Source organism: Doryrhamphus excisus, linkage group LG2, assembly GCF_037039965.1.
Source record: "Doryrhamphus excisus strain RoL-2023G ecotype Guam linkage group LG2, RoL_Dexc_Guam_v1.1, whole genome shotgun sequence".
Classification (NCBI taxonomy): domain Eukaryota; kingdom Metazoa; phylum Chordata; class Actinopteri; order Syngnathiformes; family Syngnathidae; genus Doryrhamphus; species Doryrhamphus excisus.
In genome coordinates, this window is record NC_136358.1 from 21,995,930 (window position 1) to 22,018,292 (window position 22,363).

The window sequence follows — 22,363 nt, forward strand, 5'->3', positions numbered from 1 at the left end:
TCGTTGATGTTGTTGGTGTATGTGTATCAATGTGCTGTGTTTTAAATCATCAAAATACGGGAAAGGTGTTCGCAGAGATGGACTGTATGCCCTCAGTTGTACCAAGATAGGATATCTGTGTGTGTTTGTACTAGAAGCTGGGATTACATTGTGTGTTTTGATGTATTTTTCCACATTTTTTTTTGTTTTGGTATATGCAATGTGCCACACGCCAATAAAAAAAAACTAAACCACAGTACACAAATGGACCCACCTTGGTCATACATTTGCTCTGCATTTCTTTTTTGTTTTCATTTTTTAACTAACTCCAGAAAATGTTATTGTTCCTTTAAAAAATGTGAATGACTGTTGACCTTCTGAAGATGTTATCAGCGGGTGTAGTGGAAGTAGGGTGACTGGGCCATGACGTAATCCTCCATCCATCCCCACCACACGCTACCCAGCATGACAAGGGTGAAAAAACAACTTTAAAAACTCACCAGCAGTGAGGCAGACAGGCAGTATCAGCCTGAATATCAGCCCGCAGACCGTCTCCGAGGCCATGGCGACAAGATACTTTCTCTTTTCACTCTGTCACCGTCGCATCTCAACAGCGGGGAAGAATGTCTTAAATCCCGGCTGTCATCATCACCGCCACCACCACAATCACCATCATCAGGCGTGTGAGCTCTCCCCAGGAAGTCTGCTTTGTCCGCACAAGACACCTGAGCGCCGGCTTGTCCACGGCGGCGAGAGAAGGCCACTTCCAGGCTTCATCGTCATCAGAAGAGATCAGGAGCAGCTCATCCTCCAAAACGCAACTCTTCAGGCCATGTTCGCCACTCAGGTATGCCCAGAAAAGTTGGTTAAAATGTTGCCAAGAAGAGGCAACAAGTGGTGCTGACTTTCAAACAAAGCTTCTTTTAACAAATATGAAGTGAAGCCGGAGTCGTTTAGTTTGTAATATTTGCGTTCTCGATGGGTCTACTGCTCTGAATTTGAACTTTATGCACGGATGCGTGTTGGTCAAGCATTTTAAGAGGGGGTAGTTTGTGATTGGCGTCTATTTCAGCCAATGACGTGTCTTTCCGTTTTTGCTCACGCCTCCTTGGATGATTCGGCAAAAGGGGCGGGCTCGGGAATACAAGTTGAACGAATATCACGTCATTATGTCGTTAATTCCTACTTGGTTAGTATATCTTCAGATTTAAGACTTTATCCATTCATCTTTATTTCAACAAAATTAACAATTCACATGATATAACAACATAAACTGTTCTGCTTTGTTTCTGTCCATTTAAAGTACGACAATGTATGACTGTACCTGCTTTGCGCTGGGTACAAACTGCGCCTCCTATCGTTTGGAAATGAGACTGCAGAAGGAGCTGCTCCTCTTGCACCAACAATACTGGAAGCTAGAAAAAAAAACAAACAGAAAATATACGTATATGAAGTAAATCAACTACTTTACTAACAAAAAACATTATTATGACAATTTATAGATGAAAGTTAGCTTTTGCCAATAACAACAGCAAGCCATTTATATTATGAATGCTTAGTATTAACAAGCGTTCATCCCCGGTGTCAAAGTAGATTTCCTCTGCCATCCATCAAGTCAGTGGAGAGCAAAGCATGATGGGAAAGCTCAGTACTCATGTGAAGTGATGAATGGTCGCTTGACCAGGGCACTTGTTATAGATTTAAAACAAATGGCCTTAAAGCTGGGAGAGACCGCCAGTGGCGGCCAGGCCAGGCCGGACATGTGATCGACTCTTGTGGTCTCCGTCGTCAGGCCTTGTTTTGCGGCCTGAGCTCCAAGCCCAAGCAGGGAGGGGACGTGCCGATCCATTGCCTCTGATAGATGTGAATCTTAAGTAATGTTTGTCTTTGATCCATTATTTATCCCATCCTTGAGAGGGACTTATTGATTAGCCTAAATGGACCCAACTGTTTAAAAGGGCACACTGATGAGTTTGTGGCAGAGTTTGATGTTGCTGTTACAATGTAAGTGCGCTTCAACTCACATATAGCTATGCTAGTGTTGCTAACATTTGTGTTCACCTTCATTTTGTATATGATATACTGCATCTATTAGGTTACAGTAATGGTGCTACTCTTCAAAGAAGATGCAAAGAGGTGAACAATTTGCAATTGGCCATTAAATTAAATACCCTTTCTCATGATTGGTTTTACTTGTGTATGCAGGTCAACGGTCAGCGAGCTTACCAAACACATTTTGCGTTCCAATAATTAGTGTTAAAAAGGTATTCAAATCAGTAAAACAACTGCGCCCAAATTTATGCACCTGCCTACTTTTGTGTAAATAATTATTGCACATTTTCTGTAAATCCTATAAACTTAATTTCACTTCTCATCTATCACTGTGTTGGTTTACTATAGGATATATTTACCTGAAATTGATTATCCGAACCAAGGATTTAAAATCTTGATTTAGAATCTTGAAAATGATCAGGGGTGTCCGTACGATTATACTATCTATACTATAGACTATTATACTATTATACTATCCACCAGTCCATTAATTTTCTAAAGCCCTTATCCTCGCGAGAGGTGGGGTACACCAGTTAGAAAAATTAGAACAAATTTTCCGAAACCTAATTTTCCAAAATGTACAACTTTAGTGCATGGGCATGCACCCCCCACTGAAAGCAGCAGTCAGTGGATGGATGGTTGGATGGGTTTCACATAAGGATTGTGGATGATGGGCAAATTTCCAAAACAATATTGACATAAAATGAATTTTTCTCTTTAGATCACAAGATTTTGTCTTAGTTTTTTGACTTTGTACTTGTAAAATGACTGCAGATTTTTTTTTTTAAAGAATGAGCCATGGCCTACAAATGGCCTGTGGGCTGCACTATGGGCATGCCTGCAATACTGTTGTGGGACCTCTCAGACTTATTTAAAATGCTTGAAAAAAATACTACAAAATAGGAGCTTTAACACGGTTATATACATTATACTCACTGCCCTTCCTTTATTCTGTTGGAATGCTATTTTAATTTCACTTAAAAGGATGTTCAGCCTGCTTATTAGAGACGCCAGAACCAGAGAGTGCAGGACAAATGGACTGAGCTTCAATTGTGGACTTCTTATGACTAACATTAGCTCATTGTTGCAAGATAATGGCTTTAAAATGACTTACTGTTGTCATTTAGCTCCATAGCATCTGGGCACGCTAATGCACCTAGCCAGCACGTCGCCCACACCCTAAGGAGCTAGTGTGTTCATAGTTGTTATTGCATCAGAGTAGGGAGGTTTTGCAGCACTCACACTGCTGGGAGGTATTTGGGAGGGCTGTAGCTACGCCCCCGTAGGAGGCAGGGGAGAGTTTCATAGTTGGAATAGCAGTGATGACCAAAGAGGTCAAAGTTCAGCGACACCATTTCAACAGGTCTTCCTCCATACACTCTTTGAGTGACTTGAAGCTACATTTAAAACCAAACGCATGACTCACAACCTGACAATGTATCATCTTCAGGATAGCTGCTGTAAACTTCTTTGCAGAGAACACGCAGCCCAAAGCCTCAACATCATCACACGGAGCAAAGTGGAGGTGATGTACTTGGTGGTGAGTGGTGGGTTCATCCAGCGTTTTCAATCATGCCTCATTGGCAGCCAAATGCACATCTAATTTAATTGCGTCTTTCGTCATGAACACATGCACACACACTAACCCCCAACCCACCCGCCGACACACACACACACACCATCTGAGCCTCATCCTGTAGTCAAGCAGCTATCAGGCCTCTCCATTAGGTAGTAATGTGATTTTAACTGGGAACCAAGTTTGTTGAATACAAGTTTCCTGCTGAGTCTGCAGATTCAGGAGTTGCTAATGGACTCTGACTATACAAGAGGGTTAATTACAGCTATAGTCAGAGACAATATACACTACACCTATACAACTTTGTATAAAAATTAAGATAAATGTTTTTTTAACCACACTTTTATTGTCATAAGTACGGTAAACAGTAGACACTCACGTTGTTGCTGTCGTGTCCCCTCTGGCCACGAGAGAGCGTGCCGGGTGTATGGTGTAGAGTGGTCACGTGATCGAGGAGCTCCAAGTTTCAACATGGCGCCCTCCATTGCTGTCCCGCCGCTACGTCTTTGCTGGTTTTTGTTGTTTTACCTCCCGCAAAGCAGCTCTTCTCGGCTCATAAATGAACCTTGTTATAAACCCATACAAGACAGAAGGCCGGACTCTATCGGGTAAGTTGATAATTGGACCCTTTGTTTCTTTTAGTGATAAGCTTATACTGTTGGTAATCTTCAGTGAGAACCTTGTTGCTAACATATGTCTTGCTCAAGTTAAATGATTAAAACGAGCTTCAACGTTTAGCTGGTGGTTTTCTTTCCACCAGTTATCCAGCAGGTGATTTAATTGACGGGCTCCTTCCCTCAAACCAAAGTAGGTTAATCATTAAAATCACCTGCTTTAGTGACCGACTGGAAAGAAAACCTGTGCTGTGTCGGCCCTTTGACAGTTTAGTTTAGTTTAGTTTTTACCGCCAGAGGGCTCTACAGACTACAATCCTTTCACGGCTCTCTGAGCTATAGTATTGTATAGCCCATTTTCTAATTTTATATTGCATACTATAGATTGTAAATATCCGTTATTAGTTTATTATTGTTTGCTATCTTGAAGCGGTTCAATTACTTGTGAGATTTAAAACGCTTGTATACTGTCAGAACAGATATACAAAAGGAGATTTATATAAAAATGTATTTTACTGTAGGACACATCCTCGGCCATACAAATCTGATCTTCCTTTGTCGTGGGACTGGAGGAACATTGACGGGAGGAATTATGTGAGCGCCACCAGGAACCAGCACATCCCCCAGTACTGCGGTTCCTGCTGGGCCATGGGAGCAACCAGCGCGCTCGCCGGTAACCATAGCGACAGAGGGGACCATGCCTGTGTCAAAAACTGATTGAAAGATAACATGCCAACTTGCTGTCCTGTCTTAGACCGCATCAACATCAAACGCAAGGGGGCATGGCCATTAGCATACCTGTCGGTTCAGAACGTCATCGACTGCGGAGGGGCAGGGTCGTGCTATGGAGGAGATCACCTGAGCGTGTACGCCTACGCACACCACAGGGGCATCCCGGATGAGACCTGCAACAACTACCAAGCCATAAACCAAAGTAAGACATTTGGAACTTTTAATTGTGCTTAACTTCTTCTTACACTTGTATGACAATTCATAATACAGCGGAACCACAGTTTAGGTCAGATGAAAAGTGGCAATTTTTCCATAGAAAATCATACAAATCCAACTCATCCATTCCAGTCATTCCAAAATACACTTGAGAATAACTGTATGAAGCTTTACACGCAGAAAACTGTAAAATAACTCTAAATGCGGAATGGAGGGGATTTATTGTTGATGCGCACTTACTGTACAGATGTTTCAATCGTTTTTCTTCCCTTTAACAAATTGCTGCCACTCGCAACTTTCTTTGGTCCCATGACAGGTTATTTAGCATTCACACAATATCAAATGCACCTTAAGACTCACGATGCACTTCAAGGGCTTTATTAACGAGCAGAGAACACAACAGGAGTTTCTTGCCACGGCTAACAATGTTAACAACATCTAAACAGTCAAATAGCTGATGTCACACACACACACACCACTTCCCAGGCCCCGCCTCTTTAAAAAAAAAGGTACACACTAGGGTGGTCCATATTTTTCAACTTTTTAAATTTCATGCTCCCACCCCACCAATATGTTAGGATAAATTAAAAAAAAAACATTTGGGCCAAATTTCATCAATATTGATTCATATTTAGAGGTTGCTCAACAACTTTGAAGTTTGACGTATGCTGTGCATATTCAGGAGTTTTCGCACATTATGATAATTTGTGCAATCATGTTTTATTGGTTTAATAATGATCAGTAATGTGAGCTTATGACAGCATTGGACTTCCCTGACAATGACACCAATTTGCATTTAATTCATTTTTACCACAGGTGGTTTTGTTGTGCTGGTTTTACCTAGTGAACATGCTGAAAATTATCCATGTAATTATATTATACGTATTTACTGACCTAATCTTCTTGCTAACCACATGCATGGGGCCCACCTCTGGTCCTGATGTTCAGAGCTTCAAAAGGTTTCAGAAGCATTGGGAATATACATCGACAGAGCCAACTTCAAATCAGCTATAACAAGTGATGGTGATCTTGTGGCAAACATCAAAGACGATGCCATTGAATTTGCCATAGAACAGCTTGAATCTTTCCAGCCCAGGGATGACTACAGGGCGCTTCTGGAACTTGTCATTATCTTCCTTGGTGGTGGTCCTCCTCGAGGCACATGTTTTATAGCACCAGGAGCTATTCACCATACTCGCTGGATGGCCAAAGCATTGTACGCTCTCAAGATATACCTAACCTAACTAGAGGAATTCGCGAAATTTGTGTGTTCATTGTGGGACTGTCTGCTAGAGCTTGGTTCACAGCTGCTGATGCCATCGCTGCCCCTTATAATGATCAATTTCTGCAAAGTCTGAAAAGGTATGAAGACCTTGCATACCTTGCAATGAATGAATGCAATGAATACGTTTTCAGGGCACCCGTGGTATTTGAGTGAGGAGCTGATAGCGTTAGCCCTTTTTGACTCAGCAGTACCAACTGATACAAAACGAGACATGGCACAAGCCATTGTTGGACTGGATGGAGTTGGCAATTCACCAAAAGGTCCCAAATGCATTAACAATGTCTATCAAGTCAATCAAACACGGTTTGTCACCAAAAACACCCTAAACTTCTTCAGATGTTTGGACCTAGCCACAGGCTTTCTCCAGGCTGACCCTGACACATGGGACTCCCGAGACGACTATAAGGCGGCATGTTCAATCACACACAGCTTGAAGGTTGTCAATGATTTGGCAGAGAGGGGTGTTGCTCTCATTGAGGAGTAGAACTCCTTTTTGACCAAAGATGAGGAACAGAAACAATACTTACTGCAAGTTGTCCAGGACCATCGAAGCAGATTCCCTGATGCGAGAAAAAACACCTAACTATGAGTGATTAGTTACCACACTGTATTTGGCAATATTACTGTAGTTTTACATTAGAGTTTAATATTCAGTTCAACAGATACGATTTAAGCTTATATAAGCTTTAAATAGTAAATATGAGTGACAACAGTTCAATCGCATTATTGCTTAGATTATACTATGGTTCTGATTTCATTATTTGAGATACAAGCATAAGAAGTTTGTTTCATCCTTTATTTCAATGATGTAATTTACTTGTATTATGCTGGTTACCACTCTGTCACAGTGACTAGTCAATAAAGGTAATGTTTTATTTTGCTTTGCGTTCTTAAAATGGTACAATTTCCTCAAAAACAAGCAATTCTGGAAATATTCAGAGGCCTTGAGCAACCTCTAAATATTGTTGAAAAAATTCAATATTTTGCACAATGAGTTTTTATTGATATCCTAACACATTTAGAGGGTGAGAGTTTAAAAAAGACATTTAAAAAAAAAAATTGACCCCCCATATAAGGACCACTCTAGTACACACAAGTCAGATATTACACTACATGAATGCCTTATTTTGTGTTTTCCATCATTTGGCCATTGTCATGCTTGATTTTTTTTTTTAACTTTTTGCTCAAAATAAGCCGAAGCATTTTTAATAGGGGAGTCACAAGATCTTGCAAAATTAAAACGCGACAAGATTTCTCATTCAAGGAAAAAAATAAATAAAAACTCATGTGATCACTAGGACTGAGACGATAAATGAATTCATTACACAATAAATGACAATGAACTTGATCATTTTCTCATCCTCAGTATATTACCATGTGCCTGTTTTCCTCTTCTCACCTCCAAATAGACACTGAGCTGATTCACTCTGTGCATGGGTTCCTGCACCTTGGCACGTTTGTTCCATAGAACAACGACATGAAGTGCGGAAGAGTGTAATGTAGTAGAAATTAAAGTAGACTGCAATATATTCTTTTATTTAACTTTTCCTAAAAAATTAAGTTGTCTGAGTATCTTGTGACACCCCTATTTTTATTAATGAATTATTTTTTTAATGCATTAAATTGAGAGTGTGATGTTGGAACCCCAACGTAGCATGTTCTTGACGACTTACTGGTATCGTTTCCAACAGAATGCCATCCGTTTAACCAGTGCGGCACGTGCACCACCCTCAACTGCAGTGCAGTGACTAACTACACTGTGTGGAAAGTCGGGGACTATGGCAGAGTGTCTGGGAGAGACCACATGAAGGCTGAAATCTACTCCAACGGGCCGATCAGGTAGGTGTTTAATGCAGGCGTCCAGACCAACACAAGGAGCACAGTGGGCCATAACTTTTAGGAACAAGCAGAAAACTTCAGGGTGGACACCTAAATGGGGTTGCAAAGTACATTTTCACACTTCTCATTTTCACTGTATTATTGAGAAATACTTGAATGAATGGCAACCGTCTTTTCTAGCTCATTTGCACGAAGGATCGACAGATACATTGTGTCGATGTTTGCGTTCTTTACTTGAATCGATATCGGCCGATATGCGTGTAGGTTCGCCGATGTATTTTTCCACCGCAGGATTTAGAGACAGGCATCCGCGGGGCAGTGTTTACATTTCAATAAATATTTCTTTAAACTTGAGACCCGTAATATTTGTCATCCTTGTCATTTTTTCATGCAAATATCGGCCCAAGCAAAATCGGCTATCGACTAAGGGTGATGGGGGGGGGGGCAAAAATCGATATCGGCCCTGTTGGAATTTGACCTCCTGTTCTTAGGTCAGTGATTCCTGTGGGTGTCGTGTTGGAGGCAAGAGATGACAACGAACTTGTCAGTTATATGGTTTACTCTCAGACCAGTCAGATTACACGGAGCTCCGGGCCCATAAGTCTTCCCCTAACACCTGCAGAGACGTAGGCTTTACTTTACAGGTCAGAACAAATGAGTACAGCTAACTGTCCCTGCCCGGCTTTTATTATGCTAAGAAATGTCGGTAGATCTCTGGCGTATCACAGGTGGCCCCCCTCCTCTCCTCGGCCGACGTCTTCTCACCAACGCAGGGTGGAGCGGTGGAGCCAGCCGTTATCGACAGGCCGCGGCTGCCGACGTCATGTTCTCCCGTTATCTGTTAGTCAAAATTGTGGATGTGTAGGAGAGCTCCGGAACTGTATGTGCCTGAAAGCGATTATATGTCCTGTGATTTGCCCAAGGCTGCTTGGTTCTACTTGATTAAATGTAGTGCATAGTTATATGAGTGAGACACAAAAAATAGGAGACAATGACACATGAAATCCTTCAGCCTGAAAAAACCCATATCGGTCGATCCCTAATTTGCACGTTACTGTCAACTACTGGGCTGAAATGTTGAGCACAAGTTTGTCAACAAAAAATAAAATAAGCAAAATAACCACATAGTACCATACAATGTGTCAGTTATTCGTTTTGGAAAACTCAATCCATTTTGCCATCCAGCTTTTCTTCCAGTGCATACATTAGCAATGTTAAAATATCTTTAAATATGTAGATTCCTGACCGGTTTGTCTTGTGGTGTAGTTTACAGATCCTACCATGCAGGACAGTTTCCTTTCAGTTTGATTTGTGAAAACTGCACATATTCCTCAGTTTCCTTCCTGAAGGCTTTGGAGAACAAGGATTCCCTTAGCTGGCGTAGCATCGGAGTGCCACTTCCTCCCACTTTGGCCTGATTGGGCTCCAACCATTTAGTCGGTCTTCAGTGTTGACATTTCACCTATCTTTGATGCATCATGATGCTCAATGCTTGATTTGTAAAAGCTTTCTTGGTCTCCTTGTTCCCTTCAAGTACCAAGGACATTCTAGCCTCCTCCATCCCTTCGGGTGACAAGCTTGACAAGAGTTTCATCTGTTCACTGATGAGTGCTGGTACTCTTTTTTTTTTCCCCTCTCACTGTCCTTTTCCTTTAAGTTATTAACTTTATGTTTAATGGTCCCGTCTGCACTTCCCGTTTTGCTACAGAGATACGTTTTATCGCACGTTTCCTCTTCATCATGGCATTTCACGCACAGATAGAAGACCCCTAGATACGTTTTTGCCACCATCTTTGCACCTCCGTGCACGTGCGTCCAGCGTCCCTCATTGAGGTTGATGTTTTGGGAAATGCTTTTCCTGGGGGCTCACGTTGTCACGTCGCCTTGTAATTACCGTTAACGGCCAGAGGAGGGTGACAAAAGTGTCTAGGAATTTGAGCTCTTCAACTGCTTGAAGCCTACACCAACATGGTGAAGATGTGTCACAACGTTTACCGCAACTGTCTTGTATTATTAAACCCCGACGTTTGACCCTCATAAGTTAGATTGACTTGACTTTTCTCACACAGCTCAATACACTGGACCAAAAACAAAAAAATACTGAAGCTTTGAGGCTTTTAGTCGAATCACCAGGAGATTCGGGGGCCTGACAAACAGGTGTGTGGTGTGTAAAGGTTGATTCGTTTTCTTAGGGGTTATATCAGGGCTATGCAAGGAAAACTGTCTTGACATTGTCAGTAAGATTATATATTGTAAATATGGGAGGGGGGGTAAGTTAAGGGGAACAAAATGACAAACAAAAAGGACCATTTTTAACAAACAGAGGATCACAGCAATCTTAGCTGGGTATAAAAGTCGAGTCTCTGGGGTAAGGGTGGATTGAGGAACGATCCTCCATCCTTTAGTCCACTATCCACTGAGCCAAAAGGAAAGCTGCTAGTCCTACCAGTTCGCTGCCGCTTCTGAAGGGCTTCCTTGCTTGGTGCGGGACCAAAACCTGACCTGTACAGGCATCAACGTGTCAGTCAAAGTTTACCGGTAAACGCATTCCAAACAAGTCCATTTTCAGTTCAAGATGGCCGTCAAGTTAATTTACACTTCATAGTTTCAGTAACAGTTCAAATCATCATGTAGCATTCATGACACTTTACTGGATACCATTACTTTTGGCAGTTTTGAGATATGTATACATACACATAATCAACAGGGACGTTTATGGAAGGGCTTTTCAATCAGCCACTCGGCAGTAACTTAGCAATGGAGTTCAGCGTTAACGGCGCGAACAATTTTCGTGCAACCTACCAATGTAGCGGCCGGTGAGAGGGAAAGGGCTTACCGTAAAGTTGTTTTCTTTAGATCGATTTCCAAAAAAATAAAGTTTGTGACCAGCCACAGCAGAAGCCGCTGATTGCCTTCACCTGCTGGCACGTCAGTGTTTCCGTGCAGCTACAACAGCGAACCAGGAGGGGACTTTACGTCAGCTGACTAAGTCATGTGACCGCTCCTCGTTAGTGCGGCGCATGTATACAAACATGTCTTCCAGAGCATTCTGAACACAATCCATAGAGGGCGCCACATTTACAAAAATATATATTGTGCCATGTTTTTTTATTTTTTGTGTGTATTAGGTAAAATGTGATTTTCCAAACATGTAATTAAGTAAGTATGTGTGTGTAGTTTTCATAAACGTCACCTCCTCACGTGTGTGTCATCATTAGTTGCGCCCTGATGGCCACCCAGGGCCTGGAGGACTACTCAGGGGGCATCTTCTCCGAGTTCCACCCCCTCTCACTGCCCAATCACATCGTGTCCGTAGCCGGCTGGGGCACGGCGGAGGATGGCACCGAGTTCTGGGTGGTCAGGAACTCGTGGGGAGAGTTTTGGGTAGGTTTGATACACACACACACACACACACACACAGAAAGGCGGCTTTCATCATCATCATCAAACTATAAAATAGTGTACAGGTGAGTCTCCATGAAAAGAGCATTTATTTGACCATTCAATAGAAATGCCAGGCTGCTCGGGGACAGGGTGTCAATCATGCGATTTACACGTGGACACACCAACGATCACAGCCCTCCCAAAACATTCCTATGATTTCTCTGATAACATGTGATTTATGTTCCATATCATATATACCGTTATGTCAGTGAATTATACACACATTTCCATCACAGTACAAAACCTATAAAGTACAAAACCTATTTTTGTACACTGTACATACAAAAAAAATGTACAAAAGTACACATTGATAGATCAGTTTTGGTTCTACATCTGAGTTCTCATTCAACTTTTCAATATCAGGCCCTCCTGGTACGAATTCTTGTCTGGTTTTGTTTTCTAGGGAGAACGAGGCTGGGCCAGAATCGTCACCAGCGCCTTTAGGGGAGGAAAAGGCAACTGGTTGAACCTGGGTATTGAGAAACATTGTGCATATGGATATGTCATTGTTCCATAGATTTATTTCAATGACTGCTGGATGAACTCGTCAATCCACTTTTAGCCAAACTACCTTTCAACTTTCAACACTTTCTCTCCACAAGGCTATTGAAATGGAAAGGACTGCGTGGGTGTGGGTGTAATTCTAAAGTAAGTAAGCATGTAAACTGAAACTAGGTTCGGGTGTGTGTATGTTTTAATGATATGTAGTATTCCACACCCGTCACTAGGTGTCAGTAATGTTACAGCCACCTCATCAATAAAGCAGCTTCTCATCAATCCATGTTAATTTCAGACTTAAAATAATATACAGATTCAGGACCTGCCCATTTCAGGTTAACCACGCCCACTTCCAGCACAGATATGGATACAGATAGCGGTGGACTCACCCATCCCTACTGATGATCATTAAACAGCAACATACAAATAGTGTTTGGCGTACAAGACATAATTAGTGTAATGGCACCAGTCGACCGATCAAATGTTAGTATGTAATCAGCTTTTGTGATCAGTTTGAAAGGCATTTATCGGCATATTCTGGTGTTTTTTTGATTGGAAAACGGCTGATATGAATCGGTGACTGATCAATCGGAGCATCCCTAATATCTACATGTACTTCTTTTAAAGAGGGTACACTTTAATCATGCTGGTGATTGCTGTGTAGCTCAGATGGGGTTCAGTGCCAGCTAATTTTCTAATGCTGTACCTAGCTTTACTTTGTGTAGAAGAGAAAACTAGTACTAGTCGCAGTGTTTAAGTTTAGTGTTGCAAATGCTGTCTAATAGCCCCATACCATACCATAGGAGGTAGAAAAAAAGATGGGGGGCCTATTAGCTGCTTCCTCTGTGGAGGGTACACTACCGCTCAAATGTTTGGGATCACTTGCCAATTTCTTTGTTTTCCAAAGAAAAACACATTTTCATGCATTTCACAAGCAATTTTTTCCATTTCACAAAATTTTTATCCATTTCGAAAACAATGAAAATGAATCAGATGATTTTTCAAAGAAGGATCTACATTTTTGCATAGAGGCCTACTATCTGTATAACTGTCAGTCCTCTGCATCAATCTCCTGGTATGCCTGCTAATCCAAGTTCATCATTTTATAAGTCTAATAGATTATTAGAAAACCCCCCCTAAAAATCTAATCTAAAACTAAAATCTCTTACCATGCTGTTAACTACTCCCTTCAGAGAGCAGCACAAACTGGGTCTAACAAGGACAGAAAAAGGAGTGGGAGGCCCCGATGCACAACTGTGCAAGAAGACAAATATGTGAGAGTGTGTAGTTTAAGACAAAGACGCCTCACAGGTCGTCACCTGGCAGCTGCACTAAATCACCAGCGTCAGTATCAACAGTGAAGCGGCGACTTAAGGATGCTGGACTTCATGGCAGGATTGCCAAGAAAAAAACATATCTCAGACTGGCCAATAAAATGTCCAAGTGATCCCAAACTTTTGAGCGGTAGTGTATGTCAGTGGGATTGAGAAGGGCCTCAAAGTATTCCCGTCCCCACCGTAAACAGTGTGGACCGGGGCACTGCTTCCCTTTTCTGAGGCGCCGGACGGTTGGCCAGAACCTCTTCGCGGCTGACCGAACGTCATGCTCCATGGCCTCACCGAATTCCTCCCACACTTGTGCCGGGGTCTCGGGTATACTGGAGCCTATCCCAGCTGTCTTTGGTCGAGAGGCGGGGTACACCCTGGACTGGTGGCCGGCCAATCACAGGGCACATATAGACAAACAACCATTCACACTCACATTCATACTTGTGGCCAATTAACCTAGCATGTTTTTGGAATGTGGGAGGAAACCGGAGTACCCGGAGAAAACCCACGCATGCATGGGGAGAACATGCAAACTCCACACAGAGGGCAAAGGTGGTGAACTCTCCCCTCATGAAAAGAATGCAGTGTGCATCACAAAGTGGCTTTGTGAGTTGCTTGAAATGCTGTTCCATGTCTGCAAAAGTGTCTTTGTTGTTGTGCGTGGAGCACAGCCAGGCTCAACATCTGGAGAGGAACGCGGCCTACACCCACGTTTTGCTTTCTTGGCTCTCGCAGCATCACCATGCGGAAGGACAGATATTGTAAACTGTGAATGTACAGTCAACAGCATTATTAGTACTCTTTCGTTCATACTTAGTATTCTCCTTCAAATCGTCTCTAGCAAATTTGGGTGTGAGAAGCAGGAAGTGCTGGAAGACAAAGTGACTGGTTTAGCAGGTTGAGGAGCTCATGGAACCAGTTTAGTGTGTGCGTAATGGCCCAATAGCTTTAATCCGATTTGTCCCATCTGCTCCAATGTGTGTGAGACTTCATCGCCATTCATTTAATGGCGTTAGCTAAATCTGTCATATGCTCTTCTTCTGTCACTTGTCGCTCCCACAATTTGACAAACTATATTGAAAATATATCAGACAGGATAGAATTGTGTCTCTCCTCCCCCACGCCAAAACGGGAGAAAATGCTCCTGATGGACGTCCCCGTCCGCCTTTTGTATTTGTTGTCCACAGACTAACTTTGACAAAGCTTGTGTGACCACAGGCTATAAAAGCCAAAATATGCTCAAAATACTCATTTTATGTCAGGCATTTACACGGTCATGCCCTCCTGATGGCGAAAGCTAAGAAGCTTTCTCGTCAAGATGCATAAGCAAGGCCTCTCAGTCAATATATATTTTTGGAAAGATCCTCAGCATTACGGAACAAAAACGTCAAGTGGTAGACCCCAAAATTACACCTACAGTAAGCTGGAGGACCCAAATGAAGGCCCTTGCTGGTGCCGACTGCAGCGCAATAACCATCAGACGGCATCTGCCGGAAAACAAATTCCAAGACCTCGTCTCCTTCAACGCCACAAAACCGCCCGTTTAGTCTTTGCCAGTGAGCATCAAACATGGGACATTGAAGGGTGGAGACAAAATGTAACCTTGGCGGTCCAGATGGCTTCCAACGTCACTGGCATGACAAGGAGATCCCACCTGAGATGTTTTCTCCCCGACGCAGCCGAGGGGGGTCCATCATGATCTGGGGTGCTTTTTCATTCAGCTTCAGGCGGTGCGGGGTTGTCAAACGGGGAGCGGTGCCCGGAACAGTGGCGCTACTCATTACTGGGTCCTACTGGGACATATTTTTGTTCCGGTTTGGAGAGTTTTTTCTCATTTTCGGAGCGATGGTCTTCAGCTTTTGAAGGCTTATTATCAACTTATTTCACTTGAATTGTTGTTCATATTTAATTGAATGTTTATATATAGTATATATATAAAGTACAATATTAGCTATTTGCTATATTGCTGTTTTTACATATTCACAGACGTACTTTATGCATCTTATTATTAAAAACATTTTACAGTCATAAAAAGTAAAAGTACCCGTAAAGTATTGCTGGTATTATCACATTGTTTAACGTATAATACTTGGTAATGTTTATTATATTGGGGTCTGCTAAGTGAAGCTGCATCATTGTAGTCTACTTCCGGTCTTATTTTGCTTTTGTACCGGAAATGTGGATGCAGCTTAACGAGCGGAGCCGCGCAGAGCTCGCCTCGACTGGATGAGTGTCTCTCCGTCGACGGACGGTGGTTTTGATTCTCTCTCAACTTTGCCGCCATGACCATCACCCGGCCGGGGACGTGAAGGAGGAAGAGGGGGTGGAGAATGTAAAGAAGAAGATGCCTCATGGGTCGCTCCATCACCGCCAGTGCGCCAGTCGGGGGGTCGTCAGCACCATAACAAAGCCATGCCGAGGTTCAGCGTCAAATGGGGGGTCGCCGTCTTGTTGATGCTGCTGGTCGGCGGCGTCTTCTTCTTCTGCGAGTATCTCATTTACTTCCCCACCATCCTCAAGTGCGCCTGGCCCAGGATCGAGCATGCGCGCGGGGGGGAGGAATCGCCGCCGGTCCGCGCCATGGTGCTGTCGGACACGCACCTCCTGGGGGCCGTGGGGGGCCACTGGTTCGACAAGCTGAGGAGGTAACAACAAAGCTAAAGAAAAAGGCACCGACGGCTTGATTAGGCGGGTTGTATGTGTGCAGGGAATGGCAGATGGAGAGAGCTTTCCAGACCGCCTTGTGGCTCCTCAGGCCCGAGGTGGTCTTCATTCTGGGGGACATCTTCGACGAGGGCAAGTGGAGCACCCAGAAGGTAAGGATGCATCCTCACAGACGCTTGGCTTGGTTTGCTTCATGCATGCTTTTGTTTATTGCATCCTAATTCATCTTCTTTTGTGCTAAATTGAGTTTGTTGGTTCAGACTATAGACTATAGGGGTGTTATTTTATGTCTAATGGGCTCTAATAATGGATTTAGAAATGCAATAAAACGCGAGGAATTGAGAATGAAATGCAGTGAAATGTTGTTTTTGTCTCTGCAGCACTGGGAGGATGACGTGCGTCGGTTCCACAGGATGTTCAGACACTCCAGCAACACAGAGCTGGTCGTACTGGTTGGTAACCACGATATCGGCTTCCATTACGAGTGAGGACACACACACACACACACACACACTTTTACGTTTATGGAGTCAGTTCATGATAAGATGTGGTGGAGTTTGATCACAGTTTCACTGTCCTACTTTCACACCAGCCAAACCATAAAGTTATGTTCTCCTCCTGGCGACAGGACACAGGAGTTCAGAACATTCAGAGGCAGAGTCTCCATTCATTCATTCATTTTCTACCGCTTTTTCCTCACGAGGTTCGCAGGGGTGCTGGAGCCTATCCCAGCTGTCTTCGGGTGAGAGGTGGGGTACACCCTGGACTGGTGGCCAGCCAATCCCAGGGCACATATAGACAAACAACCATTCACACTCACATTCATACCTATGGACAATTTGGAGTATTGCATGTTTTTGGAATGTGGGAGGAAACCGGAGTACCCGGAGAAAACCCACGCATGCACGGGGAGAACATGCAAACTCCACACAGAGATGGCCGAGGGTGGAATTGAACCCTGGTCTCCTAGCTGTGAGGTCTGCGCGCTAACCACTAGACCGCTATGCCGCCGCAGAGTCTCCCATGCCACAAAAATAACAGTTATGATGAAATGTGACTTCAAACATTTACCTGCACACCCTCACATTACAGCAAGCATTTTATGACAGGACAGTCTTGACCCAGATAAGGGAATTTTTTACCAGTATTACAGCCATATATACATTAAATAATACCCTATTTTTCTTTCTTTACGCTAACTAGTTAGCCTCCATCCTTTTTCTATGCCGCTTATCCTCACTGGGGTCTCGGGGGTGTGCTGGAGCCTATCCCAGCTGGTTGCCAGCCAATCGCAGTAGCTTCCAATTTACTAAACCTGAGATGAGTGGTTAGAGCACAGGCCTCACAGCTAGGCGACCCGAGTTCAATTCCACCCTTGGCCATCTGCATGGAGTTTGCATGCTCTCCCCGTGCATGCGGGGGTTTCTACGGGTATGAATGTGAGTGTGAATGGTTGTTTGTCTATATGTGCCCTGTGATTGGCTGGCCACCAGTGCAGGGTGTACCCCCCACCTCTTGCCCGAAGACAGCTGGGATAGGCTCCAGCACCCCCGCGACCCTCATGTGGATAAGCGGTAAAAAATTAATAAATAAACCTAACAAATGAGGATGAAAGACAAAGTAAAATGGCAAAAATGTACCACTTTCACACTGATTGAGAGAAGTTTTTTTTTCATTTCAGACATGCCGGGTGAAGGTCATGCAATGCCATGTCTCATCAATGTTGCCGAGAGGCCAGAATACTACGTTTCACTTATCTTTCAATATTTTTGACTAATAGTCAACCATGAAACGCGATACTTGAATATAGAGCAAGGGAGCCATATTTCATCTGCAATGACTACATACAGTATGTTGTTAAGAGACAGCTGTACTATCCACTGAACACATCGCTCTATTCAAGTGAGTAGCAAGATAATTGTGACTTGTCGATAGTCAAACATGTACAGTCTGGGGCTGCACAAGTGCTCATTGGCAACAAGGAGCTGTGGTTCGTTTATGGGAAAATTCCAAAAGGCGAAGAGGCTTCTAGAAGGGATGTAGCTGGACTTGTGAGCGTCAGCTGTACTGCAGTACTGCGTATTTATTTGCCGGACAGGATTGTCAAGTCGAGCAAGTCAGTCATCAGCTGGCAGACAATGTCGAAAGACACAACAAAGAGGCTCGCATATTCACATATTGTTACAGTTATAGCGCAACATGGAGATTTACCATCGGAATCGGTTATTTTGTTGTCGCGTGTGACACTGATGTTCAAAGTACACAAGTCTACCAGTGAGATAGTCTACAAGATGAGTTAGTTGTGAAACAGCAGGAAATAACAACCAAGAGGAAGTTGAGTTGTTTTGGTGACAAGCGACTTTGTCTCCCCCTGCAGGATGGACTGGTTAAAGCTGCAGCGCTTTGAGAAGGTCTTCAATGCCTCCTCCACCAGGATCGTCACCAAAAATGGAGTCAAGTAAGTGACTCAGCGGGGAGGTCGCATCTGACTACTGTCATAATAATAATAATACTAATATCAAATCCTCATTTCAGTTTCCTGCTGGTGAACAGCGTGGCCCTGCATGGTGATGGCTGCCCCATCTGCCAGGCGGTGGAGAAGGAGCTCATCAAACTCTCCAGAGACCTCAACTGTTCTCTTAGTCAGGTTGGCAACATGCGGGACAACGTGGCGCTCCTGCCGGGAGGCAAAGTCAAATGTTGGTTTTCTCTGCCACAGAGCTCACATTCTGGCACCGGCGCAGCAGTGGACGGCTGTGAGGCCGCGCAGGTGTACCCCCCCACACCCCCCATCATGTTACAGGTAAGCTACGTCAATTGAAATGAAACAGATGAACGAATGAAGATGCGATGAGGCTGTTCCTGCTCTCTAGCACTACCCGCTGTACAGAGTGAGCGACGCAGGCTGCACCGGCATAGACGCAGCGCTGCCAGGAGAGCGACACCTTCTGTTCAGGGAGAAGTATGACGTGCTGTCCAAGGACGCCTCCCAGAGGGTGAGTACATCTTAAAGGTTCACCATCCATCCATCCATTTTCTATACCGCTTATCCTCATTAGGGTTGGGGGGGTATGCTGGAGCCTATCCCAGCTGACTTCATCCCAGGGCACATATAGACAAGCGACCATTCACACTCACATTCATACCTATGGCCAATTAACCTAGCATGTTTTTGGAATGCATCTCCACACAGAGATGGCCGAGGGTGGAATTGAACTCGGGTCTCCTAGCTGTGAGGCCTGCGTGCTCACCACTCGTACAACGTGCAGCCTGCATGATTTATCAGCTTTTCTTAAATATGTTATATATTATTTGTTATAATCTAAATTGTTCGTTTTTTGAGAGGGAACAGTAAGTTTGCAAAAATGACATTTCTAGTTCATGTCACCACCCTTGTTGAAATTGTTGCAGCAAATCGTCATTTCTGGAAATGAATGAATTTGAAATGAATTTTTCATCAACATGGTAGTCAAGCCAAAACGTCGTGTGCTGCTGGACGTTCACAGTATCCGAGTGATACTGTAAGTTTGTTTTCTTTTCCAAAAGAGGAAGGTTTAAAGGGGACCTATTATGCCCATTTTTCAGCCATTTGTATTGAATTGTGGACTCCTATCGAGCAGCTACACACGATAACCAGCACAGAAAGCGTTCGAGTTCTTCCAGAATCTGCACCTAGTCCAGCTGTATTTCTTTGGATTTGTGGTTCCTGTGAAAACGGTCTGTTTTAATGTATTCCACCCACGGCCCGCGCCCAGGCATGCCCACTGTGCCGGTTTGTGCTGTTAACTTTATAGGAGTTGATAAACAGCAATTTACCTTTTTAAAACGTCGGCTTTTAACATACAGCCGTATGTGTTGGATCCTGAATCCGATCCGGAAGTAGAGACTGGACAGTCAAAGTTTATCAAGAAAGAGAATTCAAGACATCTCTCATTAGTAAGTAGCTTTAGCATTTTAGCGTTAGGTTTTTCTACAGCATCGGTAACGTCTAATGTGTTTTGCGGGACTACCAGTGAGTTGTTGTAATTGTGGTGGGAAAAGGCTATTAGCAACCCCGCTTCCTGTATGCTATAATGCTACACAGACAAGCACTTTTGCTCCATGACTTACACCGAATAAACACAGTAAGTTTAGAGGAAGAAAAGTTATGGGGAATTGGATATTTGGTGCACAGTAAGATGTAACACAGAAAGATTTTTTTAAACTTTTAATAAAATAAAGGATTTTTTCCCCCAAACAGTGCATGTCAACCAGTGGTACAACTAGTCCGTGTCAGTATTGAACAGCAGACAGAATTCCTTGAATTTCCTCCTTGAATGTCCTCCTCTTCATCATTATTGTGTCTGTATTTCTATTTATTGATGTATAGTATACAAGAGTGGATATGACGTATAAGCCTGTGGTGCCACATACTTGCACAAGTTTTACATCAGGTCACTGGTGGAATTGCTGCATTTTACACACTACGGTATTTCTGCTGGAGTTATCGCTCTGGACTTGATAAGAACCACGGTACAATGGGACCAGTGATAGCATGGTCCACTGTTGCATCATCATAGTACTATTTACTATGTTCATATTATATAGGAATATATATATATATATACGAACAATATATGAACAATGTAGAAGATAATTCCAAACAATATAAAACATATTCAAGCAGAGTTGATCAACCTGTCAGGGACCCTTTAACTGCTTGCCTTTCTAGAATTTCTCTTTCTGAGTGAGAGATAGATTTTTTTTGTTCCTCAGCTGCTGCAGTGGTTTAAGCCCCGCCTTATCCTGAGTGGCCACACCCACAGCGGATGCGAGGTTCTTCATGACAACAAGTACCCGGAAATTAGCGTGCCATCCTTCAGCTGGAGGAACCGCAACAATCCCAGCTTCATCCTGGTGGGTGTCTTGTCAGGGGCGGTACGTGACTTCCGGGAAAGGTATTTCAACGCCAGAGGCTTTATAATTAGTATGGTCAATTCAAATGTAAAAAATAACAATAACCTGCTAACTACTGTTACTGTAGGGGAGGCCTTTCTTTGTACAAGGTAGTGCATTTTTAAGTTCAAGTTTTCGTAAATCAACAATGATATGTCATTGAAATATATACAGTATTAAAATAAAACTAGCTACCGCATGTGAGAGTACAGCCTACATGTACCATGATGCATTGCGTTCTAGCCTCTGACACCAAAGCCCGCGCGTGCCACAATGGCTGACACAACATTCGATTTAAACACAAAACATTTGTTTAACCTTTTTAAAAAGGGCGTCTAGATTAATGGATTAATGGTGTTCACACACATGTTTCGGCCATTTATATGCTGAGAATATTTCCAGTTAGGTAGAACTGTCGACTTTAAACCGTTGCTTGTGCCCCCCCCCCCCTCCTGTCTCCAAGGCGTCAGTGTCACCGAGCAGTTATGCTCTGTCCAAGTGTTTCCTACCGGAGGAGAGCACGGTGATCGGCGTGTACTGCTCGGCCGGCGTCTGCTTGCTGCTGCTCATCCTGGCTCACTGTTTGTGGATGAAAGGCCTGCTGCAGTGTCTCAGCCTGTGCCTGCTGGGGAAGCACAAGTCGATGTGACACTACATTACCCAGCGGCCATTGCGATTCCAACTTGGTATTCCTTGGAATGTGACAAAAGAAAACGGTCTTGGTTGGTTTTTGAATGCTTCCCGACACTGGGAAGGACGCGAGTTTCTATTTTCGTCTAAAATCTTCTTTTAAAGGACTCAAAGTTGTGATATTTATGACGTGCTTGTGGCCTGTGTCGCACAGACTGATGTTTAAGTTCCACTCGCGCCCCCCCAGGGCGGCACTTGTAATAATGTAACCAGGTAAGAGAAGCAGCCGTCTGAGAGCCACCACTGACTTTCCAGCACTTTGCCATATTTTTTTTCTTTATTTTTAGCAGCCAGAGACAAAGTTTATGATTATTATAACTAATACTTATTTGCCATACATGCGTTGTTGAGCCATGTATTCACTGTGAACTGATGTGAACTCGATTGTCATGTCATTGATTTTATTTAGGGCCTTATCTTTTATGACACATCTCTGAGGTACCTCAGTTTCGGTGCCAAATGGTTGACATATTTCTAATGAACTGCTAAATAAATCACCACCTTTACACCT

At 43.4% G+C, this 22,363-nt stretch overlaps 3 protein-coding genes and 1 long non-coding RNA gene across 6 annotated transcripts in view; 2 read left to right on the forward strand and 2 right to left on the reverse strand.

The window, feature by feature from the left end:
* The window catches only part of piezo2b (piezo-type mechanosensitive ion channel component 2b), a 71,809-nt gene extending 70,806 nt beyond the window's left edge, over positions 1-1,003 (reverse strand). For both annotated transcript variants that reach the window (XM_058060995.2, XM_058060993.2), the window contains exon 1: positions 480-1,003. In XM_058060995.2, coding sequence (XP_057916978.2) covers positions 480-543 — 64 coding nt within the window. In that variant the 5' untranslated portion in view covers positions 544-1,003. The remainder of the gene's footprint in view (positions 1-479) is intronic.
* A 2,626-nt stretch (positions 1,004-3,629) lies between these two features.
* LOC131109249 (cathepsin Z) lies at positions 3,630-14,878 on the forward strand. The gene is made up of 6 exons (XM_058060997.2): positions 3,630-4,215; positions 4,743-4,894; positions 4,976-5,155; positions 8,146-8,293; positions 11,512-11,677; positions 12,141-14,878. Exons 1-6 carry the CDS (start codon positions 4,079-4,081, stop codon positions 12,252-12,254), a joined length of 897 nt encoding a protein of 298 aa, XP_057916980.2. The 5' UTR covers positions 3,630-4,078; the 3' UTR covers positions 12,255-14,878.
* On the reverse strand, positions 8,835-11,069 carry LOC131109251 (uncharacterized). The gene is made up of 2 exons (XR_013625709.1): positions 10,740-11,069; positions 8,835-9,131 (listed from the first exon to the last, which is right to left on the reverse strand). It is a non-coding gene; the product is annotated as an uncharacterized LOC131109251 (long non-coding RNA).
* Positions 14,879-14,931: 53 nt separating the features above from the next.
* mppe1 (metallophosphoesterase 1) lies at positions 14,932-22,363 on the forward strand. 2 transcript variants are annotated; one of them, XM_058061488.2, is made up of 9 exons: positions 14,932-16,208; positions 16,271-16,379; positions 16,608-16,711; positions 18,605-18,685; positions 18,763-18,874; positions 18,947-19,030; positions 19,101-19,223; positions 20,983-21,164; positions 21,626-22,363. In XM_058061488.2, the coding sequence occupies exons 1-9, from the start codon at positions 15,976-15,978 to the stop codon at positions 21,687-21,689; spliced, it is 1,092 nt and encodes a 363-aa protein (XP_057917471.2). In that variant the 5' UTR covers positions 14,932-15,975; the 3' UTR covers positions 21,690-22,363. The 2 variants fall into 2 exon arrangements, with proteins under 2 accessions (XP_057917471.2, XP_057917470.2); XM_058061487.2 differs by having other exon boundaries at positions 14,935-16,208; positions 20,983-21,123.

Excerpts from the sequence above, each read along its gene's own strand:
- LOC131109249 (XM_058060997.2), top strand. The coding sequence starts at position 4,079 with ATGGCGCCCTCCATTGCTGTCCCGCCGCTACGTCTTTGCTGGTTTTTG. Across the intron at positions 4,216-4,742 it reads AGAAGGCCGGACTCTATCGG|GACACATCCTCGGCCATACA; the intron begins GTAAGTTGATAA and ends ATTTTACTGTAG. Across the intron at positions 8,294-11,511 it reads TACTCCAACGGGCCGATCAG|TTGCGCCCTGATGGCCACCC; the intron begins GTAGGTGTTTAA and ends TGTCATCATTAG.
- mppe1 (XM_058061487.2), top strand. The coding sequence starts at position 15,976 with ATGCCGAGGTTCAGCGTCAAATGGGGGGTCGCCGTCTTGTTGATGCTG. Across the intron at positions 18,875-18,946 it reads TCAACTGTTCTCTTAGTCAG|AGCTCACATTCTGGCACCGG; the intron begins GTTGGCAACATG and ends TCTCTGCCACAG. Across the intron at positions 21,124-21,625 it reads ACAATCCCAGCTTCATCCTG|GCGTCAGTGTCACCGAGCAG; the intron begins GTGGGTGTCTTG and ends CCTGTCTCCAAG.